Source organism: Mastomys coucha, unplaced genomic scaffold (genome assembly GCF_008632895.1).
Source record: "Mastomys coucha isolate ucsf_1 unplaced genomic scaffold, UCSF_Mcou_1 pScaffold22, whole genome shotgun sequence".
NCBI lineage: Eukaryota > Metazoa > Chordata > Mammalia > Rodentia > Muridae > Mastomys > Mastomys coucha.
Window position 1 is genome coordinate 73,978,911 of NW_022196905.1, and position 20,201 is coordinate 73,999,111.

General features: G+C 34.3%; 1 protein-coding gene across 25 annotated transcripts in view; it reads left to right on the forward strand.

The window, feature by feature from the left end:
* Positions 1-20,201, forward strand: part of Adgrl3 (adhesion G protein-coupled receptor L3) — a 485,843-nt gene that overhangs the window by 57,540 nt on the left and 408,102 nt on the right. For all 25 annotated transcript variants that reach the window (XM_031342882.1, XM_031342858.1, XM_031342860.1 and 22 more), the window contains one exon: positions 14,610-14,823. In XM_031342882.1, coding sequence (XP_031198742.1) covers positions 14,610-14,823 — 214 coding nt within the window. The remainder of the gene's footprint in view (positions 1-14,609; positions 14,824-20,201) is intronic.

Sequence of the window (20,201 nt, forward strand, 5' to 3'; positions counted from 1 at the left end):
TCTTTTTATTTTTTCCTTATCAAAAATGTTCATACATCTTTATTTGCTTTGCCCTTATTTTTATTTTCTGTTTAAGTTTTTTTTTGTTATTGTAGTTGTTTTTTGCATTGGGAATTAAACCTGGCACTAGTGCATACTAAATGTAGCATTATTTCTGATGTGCATTCCAGCATTTATTTCTGTTTTTTTTTTTTTTTTTAAGTTCTGAGTATTGAACCTAGGGCCTTGTGAATACTAAGCAAGTGATAGAACTTTGAGCCTTATTACCAGACCTAAATTATGCTCAAAATAGACTTTGTATCAGTGTTTGTATTATATATTAAAAGAACTTGAGCCTATTAAGAGGAGGGAGTGACATTTTGGCCTAGTCTTGATAGTTCTACTGCTTGTGAGGAAACTGAAGACATAGTAGTAAAAGCTAAAGTTATGAATTAAATATGACAGCTTATGTCAGAAAGTTTTTGGCAATTTTCCATTTTTATGTAGTAATTTAGCGGTGTTCTATTATGTTTATTATCATTAAGAGTACATATGTGATCATTTTATTATTCCCTGTGTCTATTTTGAAGGCAATATTTCAGTGGTTTTTTTTTCTTCCAACAAAAATTTAATCTATTTGTTCTACTAAAATATAACATCCCAACCTATGCGACATGCACCTACTCATGTTGTACCATCAATCACTTTCAACTTGGACTCTGAGCTTTAAGGATGGTATTAATCACTTCTGTCCTTCACTTTCCACGTTTCATGATAAGGAAATAGATTTCTAAAGCAGGAAAGAAATTGCCAAATACTATGTAATTACTTGAAATTACAGGACAAGAAGCTAGGTGTCATGGAATAAAAAATGGCTTTCATAAGTTTAAAGCACCCTGCAGCTGATCAGCCCTAATTTTCGAAATACACGACAGGCATTGAGAATTCAAATGGCTTGCTGAGGTTGTGAAGTGAGACATGTACGATTGTGTTTAAAACATATTTATTTTGTGAGCATCCATGTGTACATAAGGCTGGAGACATTTTGAGGTCAGCGGACAACCTGAAGTATTGTTTCTCTCCTTGTACTTATGCGGGAGTCCAGTACCAATGGACTGGACATTTATATGTCTCTAATATCACATTTACATTTAATCACTTAGAATGATATTAAGGAGGTGGTTGGATCAAGATGGCTGAAACCTAATGGATGGGACAGGACACAGGGAGATGCCTTCCCTTTCTAACATGCGAAGACCAAGGCACTAAGAGCAAAGAAACACAACTGGACACCACATTTACCAAGGCTTTTATCTTAAACCCTTCAGCCACCAGAAATATCATAACTAAGTGGTTCTTTAGTTATAGTAATTCTTAGCAGCCGACTAAATGGACTCAATAAAATTATTAAGTATACATCCAAATTTCAAACTCCTCTTATCCAAAGCAACGCTGGCTAACCTAGCAAGTTAACAGAAGAATTTGTTACAAATATAGAGTAGTGGCCACAGTAGGGTCTATGTTCCAAAGCCACACCTCGGTTCTCCCACTATTAGAATACCATACTAGTGGTTCTTAACAAAGAAACACACTGCAAAGTTAAAGAGAACCTTTGTCTTCCCACTGTCTATGAATTCTGTCTGGGTAGGCTTCCTCAGCAGTCTAGGTCTTCTACTGAGTTCACCAATACCCATCATACATCGGTTTCTCTTTCTTCTATCCTTCCTGTCTAACTGACTTCCTTTCTTACTTCCTTTTACTTCTTTTTGTTTTAAATTTATTTCTGATATTTATTTTTTGTTTATGTATATTCGTTGGTACATGGCATGGCACGTGTATGAAGGTGACAGGGCAGCTAGTTGGAGTATGTTCTTTCTTTATCATATGAGTCCCAGGAATGGAACTTAGGTTGTCAAAATTGGCAACAAATTCCTTTATAGACTCAGTTATCTCACTGGCCCCATTTGTCTTTGTCAAGGGTACAGTCAATAACTCTGATTATCTACTTGTTGTGTGGTAATATTTCCAGTTGTAATGGTACCTCATATTTTCTACATTCATTTTTCTTTTATCTTTTAACATAATAATTATGTGATGACTATATTACCCCGATGTCATTTATAATATGTCTTTCTCACTGTCTAATCTTACAGTTTTCAATTTAATACCTTTTTGTCTAGCCCCACATAAAGTACCTGTAAGCATTTTGAGGGCTACTCCAGCTTACATATTCTATTATTTCTCTGTTCTCTTCTAATCCTCTTACTGCAGTGGATACATAGAGCTCGAGTTGAATCTTTATTATTAATGAATCCACATTCTTCTTTCCTTTTCTTACCTTCTGGTGGTTCTGAGTCTACTGTACAGTGCTATACAAATAACCATTAGTAACTTAAAGCACTAAAGGAAGTGTCATGAGATAAATACATCTGAACATAAGATCTACAGCTAAGTACATCTAAGTACTTACAGGCAAGGTTCTGAAATTTTAATTGTACTAATGTATGGGGAGGGCTAGGCATTACAATATGGTGTCTTCCTTTATCACTCTCCTTTTTTTTTTTTTCCTTGAGCAAGGATCACTGAGGCTGGCATTCACTGTCTAGACAGGCTGATCTACAACGTCTCATGATCCTTCTGTCTCTACCTCCGCAGCACTAAAGTTAGAAATGTGTGTCAACACACTCTGATGTTTACTTAAATCTAAAAATAAAAACCCAGGTCCTCATGCTTGAGTGGCAAGCACCAAACCCATGGAGGTTTCTCTCCAGCTGTATATAAATACTTTATATTAACTGAAAAACCTAGCAATATATAAATGACCTGGATGAATGTTACTGGCTGACCACTATATTTTGTTACTCTGCTTTAGAACTGATTTAATTCCTTGAGGGAGTTGCAAATTAGTAGCCTCATTTAATCTACCACTACTTACACAAAGTTTGCAAAAGTTGCTAAAGAACTAATAGCTTTTGGACAGGAATCATAACATTCATATTCATTACATTCATATTCATCTCCCAGAGAATAAAGCACATTTCTTGGCATATAATAAAACTCAACAGCTGTTTTTCAAATGAATGGTTAAGTAGATAGATAAATAAATTGTATTAGCTTATAAATAATAAGAGGTTCACATCAGATAATATTTTCTTCCAAAGTGAACTGTTTATGTGTTTTTGAAGATTTTAATAACATTTGTTAAGAGAGTGTTTGAAAATTCTGTTGGCTTCTTTTAAATCCCTTTCTTGGCAAAACTTGCCTTAATAGATTTAGTGTTAAGGAAAACAAGCCCATAAAACATACAAAACACTATAATCATGCAATTTATCACTTTTAAACATGTGGATATTATTCAACTGTGTTTACAATGCCTGTGTAGAAGATTGCAAGTGATCTTCGAGGACTGAAGAAACTTTAACATATGTAAATACTGTGTGGGCATTTGTTCTTTTTCTGCGTCATTTTATGCTTCATTGAAAACCACAATTTGCTCAGCTTTCCATGTTATTTTATTTGGTGCTGTGAACCAGTTTATAGCAGAATAAACTATTAGATTTAAAAGTTAAAACTCAGAATACCCACATGTGGTAAGAAAAGAAACTCAATATTGTATACATGTAAATTTTTAAAAAGAATAATTTATGAGACAATTATAAATTAAGAAAATGACCATGGTAGACTCTATTGTTTAATTTATCTCAGTTGAAAGGTATATTTCTCAATCCTTAATAAACTTAAATTATATCTCTTTGATTAGCGGTTTCTGTAGCAATGTAACATTTCAAAATACTATAAATTATATAACAGCAACTCATGATTAAATAAACCCCTGTTATTTATGTAACAATTTGTTTTTCCCATGAATAATATTGAATTGTTTTGAGTCATATGAAAGTACGTGCCTTAGGGATTTATAATTATTCCAGATGTAGATGTTCCATGTGGTTGCAAGACTCCATTGTGTGATGTGGCCTCACTTGAGACCACTAGAATAACAAATTTTGGTATGTTGGATTCTGAAGGCTCGTCTTTCACCAAAAAATTCAATAGATTTTCATGCCAAGTGTTTAGGGAATTTCTGAAATAAACTGTGGGTGATTTTGGCCACATAATAATTATTTATCAGTGCTTGGGTATGTGTGTGTGCTCACAATTGTATGTGTGTGTATGTGTGCATTATATATTGTATTGTTTATTATGTATTTGTTTTGGGTATGTACTGAGGTGTTTGTCAGTACATATGTACATGTGTGCATGTAGAAGACGGGTTGAAGTCATGTGTCTGCCTAGATCTCAGTCCACATTATTGTTTGAGATAATGTGTTTTTCTAAATGTCATTTCACCTAGGCTAGGTGGCTCATGAACTTCAGGAACCCATAAATGACTGGTTCTACCATGGCTGACTACTGTTATAGAAGAACGTTTCAGTCCTTTGCTTTTATTTAGATGATGGGGATTCAAACTCAGGTCCAGTCCTCATGGTTGTGTATTGAACTTCTTATTGAGTAAGCCATAAAATGGGCTTCAGCATTATACTAAGTACAATAGGTTGTGCTAATATATAGCAAGGTCTGTTTTGTATTTGGAAAATAAAAACCTACCTAAGATAATGTATATATTGTTTAAAGAAAACATATCCAAAATAAAGACAATATATGTCTTTTTAAATTTAATTTTAATTTTATAAAATTACTACCTGAAAAAAAGGTGATGTATTAAAAGCAATATAAAGGTACTGTATATATTTCTTAAAAAAAATATCTATATAAAATAAAGGTGATACATATATTATTTTAATGATAGTAAATTTTAAAAAAGGTTAATATTATTGATTGTTATTTTCCTTCATGCTTTATTTCCCCTCAGATATCCTTAAAAGTAGTCAGATTGAATTTATGTTTTACTTTATTACAGTATACATATTTTAGTTACCATTCCCTAGAATAAAGTTTTAGAAAAAAACTTTAGAAAAATAAATAGAAAAAAATAGTTTTTTTCATTCAATTTTAAAGACTCTAAAATCTTCATTATATGGTAAAAGAAATGGCAGACCCCGGAATATTCTCATGACTGAATGATCATGTCTCTCAATTCTAGTTTTTAATTCCCCATTCTCCCTGGTAGGAGAACCTTGTTTACTTATACAAGTTTTCCACTTGAAAATTAAAACTCCTGTAATGTTAATAATTATATGTTAATAACTATCTACAAAATAGGAATCTATTAATTTGTATTTTTTTTTCAACCCAGGAACTAGACTCTCTTGATCAGAAATGCTTGAAAAAAAAATCTGGTCACATAAAAATGATTATAAGTACAAGGAAAACATATGCCTACAGAATCTTATATTGTTTTTAAAATGTACTAGATTTTATTCATTGTTCTGTAAACTTGGCTCTGTCATACAACAGAGTAAACATATTAAATCTGAAATATTGGATATTGCTTACATTGTATTATAAATAGTATTTGACTTTAGAAATGACCAATCACTTTCTTTCAGAAAACTCAAAATGATTCAAAGTATAGACTGAAGAAGAGTACATATAAATAAAAAAACAAAGAATGTTTTAAAATGCATTAAAGCAACAGACAGTACTGGTGCATGATTTTAGTCCTAACACTTGGGTGGCAGCGACAGTAAGATCTTTGAGTTCAAGGCCAGCCTCATCTACAGAGCAAGTTCCAGACCAGCTACAGATACACAGAAAAACCCTGTATTGAAAAAAATAAAAAAAACAACCAACTAAACAAAGTGCATTAAAGCTTTTTTTAAAACTGAGTAAAGTGAAATAGTTGATCAAAATAATTGGCTTCTGTCACTTCTTTAAACCAGTCTATGGCCGGGATGTTCATACAGACTTAATTATCATTCAAATATATTTGAAGTTAAACTAAGATAAATAGTATAGTTTTACTGTACACCAAAGTAAACTTAAAATTAACCTCACTAATAGAAAAATAACTTGACAAGCACTTTACATAAGATATATTATGCGTATATATCCGTAAGAGATACAATTATATACTTTGTTGTGTGTCAATGTACATATTATAATTGACATGCCTATCACTACCTTCTATGCAGTTAAATATCAGGATTTATTAAGAAAGATGAAAAATTCCTAAGTGCATGCATAAAATTTCAAACTATTAGCTTATCAGAATATAATAAGCCCAGAATTTTAATTTTGAAGTAAATCTTAGCAGATGACATCAGAATTTAGTTTAAATGTTGTGAAGAATAAAATTTAAGTGAAATCTCCTATGACAAATAGTCAGACATAAATCAGAGTGCAGAGGGAAATATATCAACATCAAATGAGGATCTTGGGAATACTGGAGGACCACCAGAAGTCTACAGAAAGGAAAATTCAACTCATAGAACAGTGTAATCTGGTAGCAAGGTACATCAAAGTAGGAAGTATCCAAAATTCATTCATTTTGAATATTGGTTATGCTTCTTTGAATAGCAGTACAATTTGAGAGATAAAGACTTTTTAAAAATTATTATTAAAGAAAAATGATGATACCCAGAGGTGATAACCTGGGTCTTACTAAATTATAACTATGGTTATCATAAAAGATTATAGTAATAGCTCAGTCTATTTATGATAAAAGTCTATATACTACTGTCTACTGCTACTGTAATGCACCTATGTACTATTATTATAGAAAGTTAGTGAGATTGGGCTCCTCCATGTAGCCTTCAACTCTCCTGTTCCCTGCCTTCACCTTCCTATACCGTGTTATATTTACTTATTTATTTGTTTAATTAGTTAGTTAGTTGGTTAGTTAGTTAATTAGTTAGTTAGTTAATTAGTTAGTGAGGCAGGATTTCCCTGTATATCTCTGGCTATCCTGGAATTCTCTCTGTAGACCAGTCTGGCCTTAACCTCACAGAGATCTGACTATATCTGCCTCCCATGTGCTGGGATTAAAGGTATGTGCCTGTGTGTCTTTTTATTTTTTTTATGACTGCTTTTTCAGGAATATTTCTTATATTTTACATGGATTGCATCACAGATCTAAAAATCTTATCAGTAATCAGTTGATATTATTTAATAATACGTCTGTTTGTATATTCTTGCAACATGAAGTAGTGACTTTGAAGTGAGCAAAGGACTTTCCCTCTGTGTTTTTGGTCTGTACCCCAGAAGGCCATTGCAGATTTAATTATCCTTTCTACCCTGTAGGTTAACAATATAATGATTCAGTGTCTGTTTTTAATGTTCTCAGATTCCTGGGCCCTGAGTTTTAGTAAGACTTTTTATTGACATTGTCAAAAGATGTTTCATTATAATTATTTTAAACAATCCTTTGGACAGGATTTTTGGGTAAGCCAGAGACACACATGAAGTTCAGGTCAGCTACTTTCGACACATAGCCTGCTAGTTTGTCTTAGGATATTGCCCTTTGGTCTATATAGCACTTGAGAAGAATCATTGAACTTTCCCTTTATTCCGATTATTTATTCCTGATGTTGACATTCAAGTAACACTTTTCTAGTGCTTGAAAGCTGACTAGTAAGCATCCAGAATTTCCATTGTCCAGTTCCTTCTATGATGCATTACAATGGATTTCATATTAATTGTGATTATTACTTAATCTGATATTTAATAAGCTATCGATTAGTATTTCAAAAACTTGATTTTTTTTATCTTTATACATTTATGTTATATCCTAATCTATGTCCTTAAATTTTTTTGAATTATTTTGGTTTTTTGAGACAGGGCTTCTCTGTGTAGCTATGACTGTCCTGGAACTCGGAACTCACTCTGTAGACCAGGCAGGCCTCAAACTCAGAAATCCACCTGCCTCTGCCTCCCAAGTGCTGGGATTAAAGGTGTGTACCACCACCACGCTGCCTGAGCCTGATTTTATGACCCTCTCTGACTTTACTTTCTCATTTATATTCTCTGCGTTCTACCAGGAATACTGTATAAACTAGTGTCCTTGTATACTATACATCTATGGGACATGGCAGATAAACTTCAGTGGAGATATAGCTTATGTTTATTACTGTATTCCCCTGAAAGATGTTTGCAGAGTTCACAGAGCAAGTCTCTAGTCTTGTCTCAAGGAGATGAAGAACATCTCATCTCCCGTGTTCTCACTTACAGAACCATATCCTCTTTCTTGCTTATAAGTTTTCAACATCCTATAACCCTCGCCTATAACTGATTTTTACTAATCATGGACACCTCCTCCTCCCTTTGAGACCTACTGTACTCACATGAAGTTTAATCACTTTCTGGACTTTATGTTGTAACCCTGCAGCTACTGATGATGATTCAGACCCTGTTCGATGCAGGACATGAAAGTGGAAGAGGGTTTTAGACAACATCCATCTCTTATGTTTCAAGTGGCCACATTTGGCTGGAGAGATGGCTCAGCGAGTTAAGAGCACTGACTGCTCTTCTAGAGGTCCTGAGTTTAATTCCCAGCAACCACATGGTGGCTCATAGCTGTCTGTAATGGGATCCAATGTCCTCTTATGGTGTGTCTGAAGACAGCTACAATGTACTCATGTAAATAAAATAAGTAAAATAAATAAATCAAGTGGCCACATTTGTGTGTGATCACTGCACATGTAGAACAAACATGAAGTATCTTTTTAAAAGTTTCTTTTGAGGTACATACTCATTTTTGTGAGTTCTTGTTTATCATGAATAATAATTCTTAATTATTAAGGACACGAGCATCAACATTGAAGTTTTTGACATTTAGAAGGTTGGGAAAATTATGATAATGTGAAAATTGATACAATTTGAGACATTTTCTTGTAAATTTAATTAGCAGAAAATGGAGAATAAAATTTAGTAATTGGTCAAAAATTATAGCAACTACATGTGAACTCACTTATTCAAGTACTTGCTACATTTGAAACAGCCTTCATAAAACTATTTCTGTTGAAGTCCACAGCTTTGTGTGTGTGTGTGCAATATATTGCATATTGTGGATATTTATCAGGCATTATTCATTAGATATCTTTGATTTACATTTATTTTTTTAAGTTGTATCACTTAAATTTCATGCTTTTGTTTTTTGCTACAAAAGTTAATGGTCTTTTTCTTCTTTTTTTTTCTGTTGTCAGTCTTAATTGTCTAGGTATTTTACTTAGCTGATTGCTGAAACATAATTACCATTATTCTTTCTTGAAGTACTCTTGCTGAAATTCAGGGTATTAGAATAGTGTTAGTAGATGCGCCTTTAAAGGAGATGTGGAGTTGATATTTCCTTGGGTGTTCAATGATACTTTCTCTACTTCCATTTTGGACTGGGTTTTTTTCAGACATATTTTATTGATTAAATCAATGTGTTGGCACATACCAGTGGCACAGAGAAAACAGATGTATTTAAGAAAATTTGTGTCAACATCTCCATTAAAGGATGAAATTGATGATTTGAATATTTGATGGCAAAATTTTTAGTAATGAAGTATTTGCCAAAACCACTGCCAAAGGAATAGGAACATGTATCTTTTAGCACCATCTCTCCATCTCTGAAATACATTGAATAGTCCTTAGTTTGTATGTACAAGTAGTTTATTAACTTCTTCCTCAGAATTCACTGAATGTGAATTATTTTTATCTTTTAATTTTCAAAACATCATTTTTCCTTATAATCATTGGAATATAAAAAAGAAATCCCTCTTTATCATCTACTCAAAATTTAGTGCTCTTTGCATATATATTACAATGTGGTACATATAATATCTACTGAGCTAATGTTTTTTCTAACAAAAGGGATAGTAATATTAGATCATCTGCATGGGCTGTTTGCAATAGTTTTTTCATTGGGGTGGGAATTACACAGTATGCAAGGTTTCAAAGTCAATTTTTGATATTCCTTCAGGCTGAGCTCTGAGTTTGGCTCTGTAGCTTCAAACTCAGTCGATTAAAACCAATGTATTCATTCTTTGATAATTTCTGTGCATTAGAAATCTGGGAATAGTTTCATTATATGCATGTGCTACAGTTAAACAAAGCCAGTCTGTGGGTGGTGAGGCTTCCAGCCTTCCTCACTGACTCATTACATGGAAGTACCAGTGGCTGTCAGCAGGGGGCCTCAGTTCCTCAGGTCCTTCCTCCATTGTTGGCCTGCCTGAGTTCCATTAATATTTGGGCTGAAATTGCTTTGTGATTTCATTGAACTACTCTGGAAAGGTCTGCAGTCATTGCTTCCACACCATATGCATCAGAGTAAGTCACTAAGGGTAGCCATAGTCAAGGAAAAAGGCAGTAAGAATGGAAGAGTAGCAAAGACTCATAAGGCATATTAAAAACTACTGAAAAATGCTCTTTAAAAGCAATATAACAGCCTATAGCCTCTACCTAGGTTATCTTATCTACAGCTCTGACCTTTTAAAGGTCTTTGTATATCCAGATCCTAAAAAGAGTTTGCTCACAGCAGCATATATCAACCCATCTGTCCATGCCAGGGACCTGGTTCCTATCCTTGTTTCTCTGTCTCTTACCTTGTGAGTTTAACCATCACATCCTATGGCTGCTTTGTTCTTTAACATAGACCTGATGTGTCCTGTACTGTTACCATCTTAAAGGAATGATATTCTTTCATTTAACTAATTCAAGTTAGCCTTCTAGTGTCTGTTTCTTCTACATTGTTATGAAAGAAATTGCTTGGCAGAATTATTATTTTTAAAAATACATTTAAAAAGTAGAACTGAGGAAATGAATAATAAATACAAGTATGGACTGTTCTGTTTTTTTTTTTTTTCCCAGTTGTAACAAATAGCATAGGATGCAGATACTATCTGTGTTTTATGGACATTTATGTATGACTATTTTTTTTTAAAATTGTATCATTGCATAAGATGAAGAAATAAAGTGTTGTATTCACCTCTCCCATAACTATTTAAGGTCCCATCTTTCACTGTCCTGACTAGTGGTTTAGTTCACATAGTCACCACAGTCCTGGAATAGACAGTTCCCACTTTGTTGACTCTCTTTAGTGAATAAATATCAGATTCCTTCAAAGGATCAGTGGCCACTGATAACTCCAACCTTGCTGCTCTATCCCTGGTCTCTTACTCAGTAGTCCACTACTGTGCTACTTACATATTACTGTGGTTCTAGTCCGTATACTGCTCTTAAAATCTAGATTTAAGATCCAATAACTGTGCACATACAGGTTTCATTCTGACATCTTGCTTTTTGTGTATAAAGCAGAACTACTTATATTACTTTATGTGGTATCCTCAACTAATTCATTGCTGGTCTTTTAATCTGTTTGGTTTTTACGTCTTATTGATGATCTTCTCCTAACCACTGACTATGTCCTATAGAATACTTTTCTCTTTGAAAGTCTCATTTTGGTACCTTAGAGTACATAAGTACTCTTAGACTCTACTTCCTAATTGGAGCTCAGGAGGAAATATCTAAGCCCTGTTTGGTCACTAGCTTCCAGGCTCCTGTCTCTCTCTCTATTGTTATTAAGCACACAGGTCCATTAAAGCATATACCAGCAGATGTCACTGATCAGGTCTGATGATAATGGAGAGAGCACAAAGAGGGAAGCACAAAAACTAGAGATTTTTAAGAAAGGAATACCTAAAGATTCTAAAATATAGAAAAATTATGAAAATGAGTTAATTATCTTATCATTAAACCTATGCAGAAGACTTTTCTTACTAGGTGTATCTTTGGCATGGAATTTGTGGCACATTCTGAGACTCTGTTCTCTCTCTTTCCCTTCACATACATGTTTACACACATGTAAATGTATGCACATGCACACAGTCGTGTGTGTATTGTGTGTGTGTATATATCTATGTCTAAGTCTAAAAGAGAAGAAAAATAAAAACTTTAAAAGCAGCCCTCATGGAACTGGGGGCACAATGCAGCCAGAAGTACTTTTTTAAAAAATTCTTTTTGTCATATTTGTTTGTGAAGACATTTAGCATTACTCTTAAGAAGCCGTTTGAAGAGCTAACTAGGTAATGTTGTAATCTCCTGGAATGCATCCATTCAAAATGCACGCATCGTTTGTGGAGTGAAGTTTGTCACTGCATTACCAAATGGGTGAATTTTATGTTAAAAGGAAGATAGTTTCTCCATCTGGAACTTGGAGCTTTATATAAAATATCGTGTGTGTGTGTGTGTGTGTGTGTGTGTGTGTGTGTGTGTGTGTGTGTATGTGTAGGGTATAGGTATATTCATGTATATATATATATATATATATATATATATATTTGGGGGAGTGAAGGAATGAAAGAGGGAGGAAGGGGTTAAGAGAGACAGGGAAAGAGAGCCATCTTTGTAGTTCCAAAATAGATTTTCAGAAAATTTAGTCCTTCACATTTTACTTGACTCTGCATCTGTCTACTGTTTGGATCTTAATGATATTTTTGACAGTGACAACCCAGATTAAAGCTATGTCAATGTTTTGACAAAATTGACTGATGAGTTTAATCAGCCAAATTGTCCACTTAGTCCAACGCGATCTCTGTCAGTGTGGATTGCTTATGTGTTCTCTCTTTGTTAAATTAACTTGATCCCAACCTAACTGACTGCATCAGCATAATACAGCCAGAAATATGCGGCATTCAGAGGATTTACAAACTAATTATTCTCAAATAGCTAGACCAAGTTTCAGGTAGAGCTTGTCTTTTAGCAAATGTTCAAAATTTGTTTTAAGGCATTCTAAACCTTTTGAGTTTAAATAAATTTTCAGAAAACAACAACACTCATATGATCTCATTTAAGAGACAAAAAAAAGCATGAAACTGGATTCATGAACTGGAGCCTTTTTATCATTCAGTCATGTCTTTACTTTCAAATTCAAATAAGAAAAAATGTCTTTATTCATGAGGATAGAATCTTATTATTAGAGAGATATGAATGTTTGGACAGCTATATGAATTCCTAGATGGTAAACAGGGGTGTCTTAATTTAAGAACAGTAGATACGGAATTTCTCTTTTGTGACAAAAGAGAAAAAAATGGTAAAATGGTGACTCAAAACAAAGTAAGAAAATAACATTATAGTCAAACTCTCATAGTAATAACCTGACAATAATCATGATGTCTGTGGTCAGTGTTTACACTGTACTACATTCGTGTGTGTGTGTGTGTCCGTGTGTGTGTGTCTGTGTGTGTGTCCGTGTGTGTGTGTCTGTGTGTGTAAGAGAAGGAAAATAGAACAGAACCGAGATATCTGGTGCATTGAAAGGCAGGCATTCTGGCATCAAACGTTGCAGACAGAAGTACTTTTTATTATTTCTTAAAAAAATTTAAATTTATTTTTAATTATGTGTAAATATACATGCCTGTTCCAGCACACATATGCATAAGTGTAGATGGCTGAAGTGGACAAAAGAGGGTATCAGATCCTCAGGATCTGGAATACATTCAGTTAAGAGCCCTCTGATGTGGGTGCTGGGAATTAAACTCGGACCCTCTAGGAGAGAAGCCCGTGTGCTTGACCTTTGTCTCATCCCTCCAACCCAGCCAGAAATACTTCAAGTGATCTGCTTAGAAGTTTTAGAAGGAGCCTATGATCCAAACAGAGATAAGACAAAAGTCATGTCATTCTCAAATTTAAAATAATAGATGTTTTCGAAGAAGTCACTATTTCTAAAGTCCAAATGGTCATCACATTCAGCTTCCTCTGCTGCTGCTTTTCATGTCTCTGCTTCTTCTCACAGATGTCTCTTCCACATTTCATGCTTAGAAAAAGAACAACAACAAAAAAGTCCATATATTGCAAATTCTTATTTGTATGGATTGGACACATTAGGGAATTTACCAACTGTGCAAATTTAATCTGTCCCTTACATAAAAATATTTAAAAATTTACTTATTTCACAGTTGGAAAATACTTCAACTATAATTTCAATTATATGTTTTAAGGGAAACTTCGTTAGCTTTTACAACATTTAAACATTTGACTTTCTTCCAGTGATGTACTGGCAAGGAAAGGGAAATGTTAATATCGACATAAAAAGATAGATATCTTCTGTAGCAAAAATTAAGTGTAAATGTGTACCAATCATTTAAAATGTGAGAACCAGAATATTCGCTTGTGGCAACCATAGAGGATAAATGTGGATTTTTCTTAATATTACAAGATTTTTACAATATACCTTATACAAATTTATGCAAGTAATTCACAAAAAGAGATGAGATATTCAATTAAAATAAATGCATGATGCCATTGTTTATTTATCAGTTTGGCTGAATGTGAATAAATTGATTACATTTAATTTTGAAATTAAATTAATTAATTTAATTTTGAAAATTACATTCAATTTTGGTGTGGTGTTGATTAACTGTATATTTTTATTTTTTTTAAAAAACAGTTACCTACATTTGACATGCATCTTCTGAAAACATCAATTTCATTTTAAAAAAAATTCAGAATACTTTTTGGCACTGTAAGAACAAAATAAATGTCAGCTTAGACTTTTAAGAAGTTATTGTTATACTTAGATAGGGGTTGTCATTTGTTATTACTGGAAAGAGAAATATCCCATATCACTTAAAATTATATTTCCTACCTATTTTAGCCCTTGTTCTAGCTAACCCAGGTACTAGAAAAAACAAATGTGTGTAATGTCCTTGGATGTGCAGTGACGATGGTATCTTTTTTACCTCTTTCTGTAGCTTTCAGCCGCGCCCCAATTCCCATGGCAGTGGTCCGCAGGGAGCTCTCCTGTGAGAGCTACCCCATTGAGCTCCGCTGTCCGGGCACAGACGTCATCATGATCGAGAGTGCCAACTACGGGAGGACCGATGACAAGATCTGTGACTCGGACCCTGCACAGATGGAGAATATTCGGTGTTATCTGCCAGATGCCTATAAGATTATGTCTCAAAGGTATGGTGCCCCCAGACCGCTTCCTTGCAGAGGTATCAAAAGTCAGTGTCCATTTGCTTGATAGACAGTGTGGATAAGGTTTTTGAAGGTGGTGTGTGTTTTAGAAGAATTCAGCAGTTTCCACTGTAGATCACCCTGTAACACAAGAGTGCGGTGGTGCTACCACCCACACCGTGGTGCTTGGACAACAGAAACGCTCGGTAGCATTTATTAGTAAGTTTAACGATGCTGCCTAATGTACACTGATAGTGTTCTTTAAAAATGGGCTGGTTATAAAAGAGACAAAATTTGCTAAGTCAGAATTTTCTTTTAAATGTATATAGTGTGGAAATAGACTTATTCACAATTATTTCCTAATGATGCAAGAATTAGGAATACAAATTATATAGAAATCAAAAAACCATGTTAGGGGCCAGTGATTAAGACCAGTTGATGCTCGGAATTGCAGAAGACCAAGAACCAACATGGAAACCAATCACCAACTACTGCCTGTCACTAAAGGGTTAGCGGTTCTGACCCCATTTTCTGGCCTCCATGGGCACCTGGACACCTGTGGTGCATATGCAGAAAGGACAACAAACACACATAAATAAAAATAAAATAAATCAATATGTAATTTGGGATAATATGGATAAAGAATTATTTTACCTTGGAAAAATGAAGAAAATTCTAATTTGGAGTATAGTATTTGAAATGGATTTGATATATTTGGCTAAATGATTACCATGTCGAGATGTATAAACTAGGTTACCATGTGATTTCATGAGATAAGGAAAACTGTTTGAGTCTAAGAAGAAGGTCTATAGATATCTATACCAAAGAAGATTTAAGATTTGTCATAATAAAAGATCCTTATATGTTAATTACATATATGTGTACATAATGTATATATATATATATATGTATATATATATATGCACATAACAGAGGGGCAGAAGGAAAGGAGAGAAACATCTCAAGCATTTGTTCACTGTTATAATCATTTATTGGAAATAGTTATTTACTTTATATATCTTCATACTTCCTATTTTATCAGTGTTATTAGTTATTAAGAAATTCATCAGTAAGTGATGAATTTATTTAATGCTTATTGAATAGGTGCACATTTTCATAAGTATTTTCACTCAGACATAATTTATTATTATTGTATTATTAAGGGATTATAAAAATGAGGAGAAATTATAACTCAGATAACTAAATAACTTCACTAAACACAAATGCAATACAGTGCCTACTGGTCTATACCTAATCTCCAGAGTTAAATAAGTAACATTTATAGAGAAGAGTTTGAATCTTCTCTATTCTGGCTATGAGAACCATACTTATTTTAGCTATTTCTCTTCTTTTAAAATATTTTATTATTGTGTGTGTACAATATGCAGGAAGTACACACATCTCATGATGGGTGCACAGCACTCAGGACCATTTTTATGGAGTTGGTTCACTCCTTCGAGCTTTACCTGGATTCAAGAACTAAATTAAAATCTCTAGCCTTGTGAGGCAAGTATCTTTATACATTGAGGTGCCCCACTGGCCTCAATTTATTTCTTAAGGTTTAAATTGTTTTGTATGTTCATGTGTGGTTAATAGACTATTAGAGTCAATATCTTTAGGTTAATACTGGATGAATAAATTATTAATAGAAATCATAACATATGTCTTATGAACACATCATTTGAAGGATGCTGGAGGGACAGTTCACTTTGCACATATTGTGGGCTTTGGTTTGTCTGTTGATAAAAGAGTAACATACAAAAGCAGGTGTTAAAGAAACATAAGATATTGAAATTAAGGATCCATTTGATAAAAGTTGGATAATTCTTTACTTGTTTGTCTTCATTATTACAAAATTGACAAGGTTCCGTCTAGTCTAGATAAAATATTATAAAAAGATTTTAGTTTTTTTTCCCATGTTGGTATAATATTTACTCTGGAAAGGTTTGCTGCAAGTGGCATAGTGGCTAAATAGTTACTTATTTCAGTTGGGTAATCAAACTAAGATTGCATCCATTACATAATGGATGTAGTTTTTTTTTTAGGTAGCACTGGTTTTCAGGGGTTAGGGAGTAACTGAGTTATAGCAAAAGCTTGAACTTCATTAGTTTTCTTCTATAGAAGATTTTCCTTAAATTTGTTTTAGTCCATTCATTAATACCATTCCAAAATATTCCATAATCATATAATCATTACAAACATTACTAATAATGGACTGTCTCAATATGCTGAAGTATGTAGGCTTCATACCCATAGTAACACATCTGCAGTAAGAGTCTGCCGTCAGCACTGACTAAATCCTCTGAGTACATTCTCCTGGTAAGTTCTTAGTGGAGACTTTTCACGTAGGCCGAAATAACTGAGGTCATTCATCTTTGGACTGCTAAGTGTTGTGCATTTTCAGTTTCCAAAATAAATAGTTAGGTCTTTACAGAGAGAATTTTGGGTCCCTGTTGTCAGATAGCCAAGGCTACCTATCTTTTTTATAATGAATTCTTATCAACTACATTAAATAATGGAAATAATAACCAACTATGACATTAAGAATGCTAATAACAAGGATATGCTAATCAGATGAATATATTAAAAATGAAATAAAATGAAAAGTACCTTCTGAAGTATATATTAGATAAATGGATTTTTGTTGTCAAATTTAAGCTTTTAAAAAGATTGCCTCGAGGTATAAATATTAAGTATGTCTTGAGGGAGGATTATTACTAAGTATGAAAGTTATTATTACTATATCCTTGCATAAACTTGTAAAAAAGCATCTCTAACTTGTTCAGTTAAATCTCACAGCTTAGACAGATGAGACAAAGAGACGCATAGAATACACATTGTGTTAAATTTGAACAAGTTACATAAACTGAACTTTTAAGTGTGAAACAACTTTTAAGTATAAACTAACTTTTAAGTATGAAAAATTTGTGCATTGAAGTAAAGGAAATATAATAGCAGACATCCTCATTTGTCTGCAGTAAAACAGTCCTCTCTGATAACCCTTTGAGAAATGCCATTTTGACCATAGACCTCAGAATTGCCCATAGTTGAGGCTGGAATGGCTTTGGTCCCTTTGTTTGATCTGATGTGTGTGTGCGCATGCACACACTCACACACACACACACACACACACACACACACACACATGCACGCACACACATGCACATGTGCCCATGCAGATTGTGCCTGCATTTTCCAAATCTAAATCATCTCATCCCATTGTACCAATCTGGCCAGCCTTCTTAACATTTCATGTCTATTGTTCTATCGTTTTTGCTTACTAAAAGATGAACTCAAAGAATGGAGTATACTTATTTATCCTTCTGAAACTCCACATCCTCCTTATGGTGGATGTACATCAGGTCGTCCAAATTATTGCATAGCTGGTTCTCTTTGTCTAATTGTATGCTCGGAGAATGCCAAATTAATGGTTTTTTATTATTCAGGAACCACTTTAGTATCCTACTGCTTTCTGATTAAGTCATGTTCACTAACAACTCTGTCAACATTGATATTTACATGGCTTCCATTTGCATTGTGTTTGTAGATTTTAGCAATGTTTTAGGAGAAATACTTGCCAAAGTTTTGGGATCTTAGTGTAAAAATAACCTTTAACAACTGCATAATTACAGGAAGTCTCATTGTAGACTTCAGTTGGAGTTTTGCGTGGCTTTCAGCTATTAACTGTGATGTTTGAGCCCCTAACTCAGCCAGCTCTTGAAAGTATACAAATGGTGTTTTCTATGACAGTCAGGTTTGATGAATAAATAAGCCTGGTATGGTTCCTGCATATAAACTGTCATGGACAGATAAAATTAAGCCAACAGGATTGTTTGTGAAGCATTTTACTCTTTACTCCTTTACATTTATTGAGGAAATCAAAAACAGGGAAGTTTCATTCTGGTAGGTATTATCCGAGAGCCTGTTGGGCTTGAAGGTGTTAACTCTGGCTCACTTACATGCAGGCTGTGTACGTAGAAGGACATGGAGATGCAAAGGCAAAATAGCCTTCTTCCTTTAGCTTCTCCTACTGTGGCTATGAAACTTACAGGTGTTCTGTTCAGGATGTCCCCGCGTTTCATTTGGCCCAGTCCTCTCCAAGTCTGTCAGTGCTTGACATCAAACTCTTCTTTCAAAACTCTGCTTATCCATCAGATATACATGGCATCAAGATACCATAGAAAGACTAGATGATACACAAGTTCGATAAGGTTCTTTATTTAAGTTTTGACCTGGAGACCTTATTATAAGTTTGACATCAATTCCTTCTAAATGTAAGAAATCTGTAGGTCATGTGCGTTTACATTTAAGCCCTTTTTTTTTAGTATATATCATAGTGTATGCAGTCTCAAAATCTTTTTTACATATGCTTGCTTACTGTTGAAAGCATTTACAAAGAGGTATGTGTATATACACACATGCATGTGTATTTACGTGAGCATGTAATTTTTCTGACTTTTACATACAGAAAGTTACACAAATAAAATGTGTACAGCTCAAGGAAATTTCACAAACTGAGCTCATCCATGTAGCTAACAAACTGAGAAGGCAGGGAACATTAGCCACACCTCTTCAACATGTAATAAGGACACATACTCCACTATGTTCACAACAGCCTTATTTATAGTAGCCAGAAGTTGGAAAGAACCTAGATGTCCCTCATCAGAGGAATGGATATAGAAAATGTGGTACATTTACACAATGGAGTACTTCTTAGTGATTAAAAACAATGAATTTATGAAATTCTTAGGGAAATGGATGGGTCTGGAGAACACACATGGTATGCACTCACTGATAAGTGAGTACTAGCCCAGAAGTTCAGAATACCCAAGGTACAATTCACAAACCATAAGAAACTCAAGAAGAAGGAACACCAATGTGTGGATACCTAGATCCTTCTTAGAAGAAGGAACAAAATACCCATGGAAGGAGTTGCCAGAGACAAAGTATGGAACAGAGACTGAAGGAAGGACAATCCAGAGACTGCTGCACCTGGAAATCCTTCCCATGTTCAGTCACCAAACCCAGACACTATTGTGGATGCCAGGAAGTGCTATCTGACAGGAGCCTGATATAGCTGTCTCCTGAGAGGCTCTGCCAATGCCAGATGAATACAGAAGTGGAGAATCCTAGCCATCCATTGGACTGAGCACAGGGTCCCCAATGAAGGAGCTAGAGAAAGGGGGTTTGCAGCCCCTTAAGATGAACAACAATATGAACTAACTAGTACCCTCAGAGCTTCCAGGGACTAAACCACCAACCAAGGAGTATACATGGTGGGACTCATGGCTCCAGGTGCAGATGTATCAGAAGATAGCCTAGTCAGTCATCAATGGGAGGAGAGGCCCTTGGCCCTGTGAAGGTTCTATGTCCCAGTGTAGGGG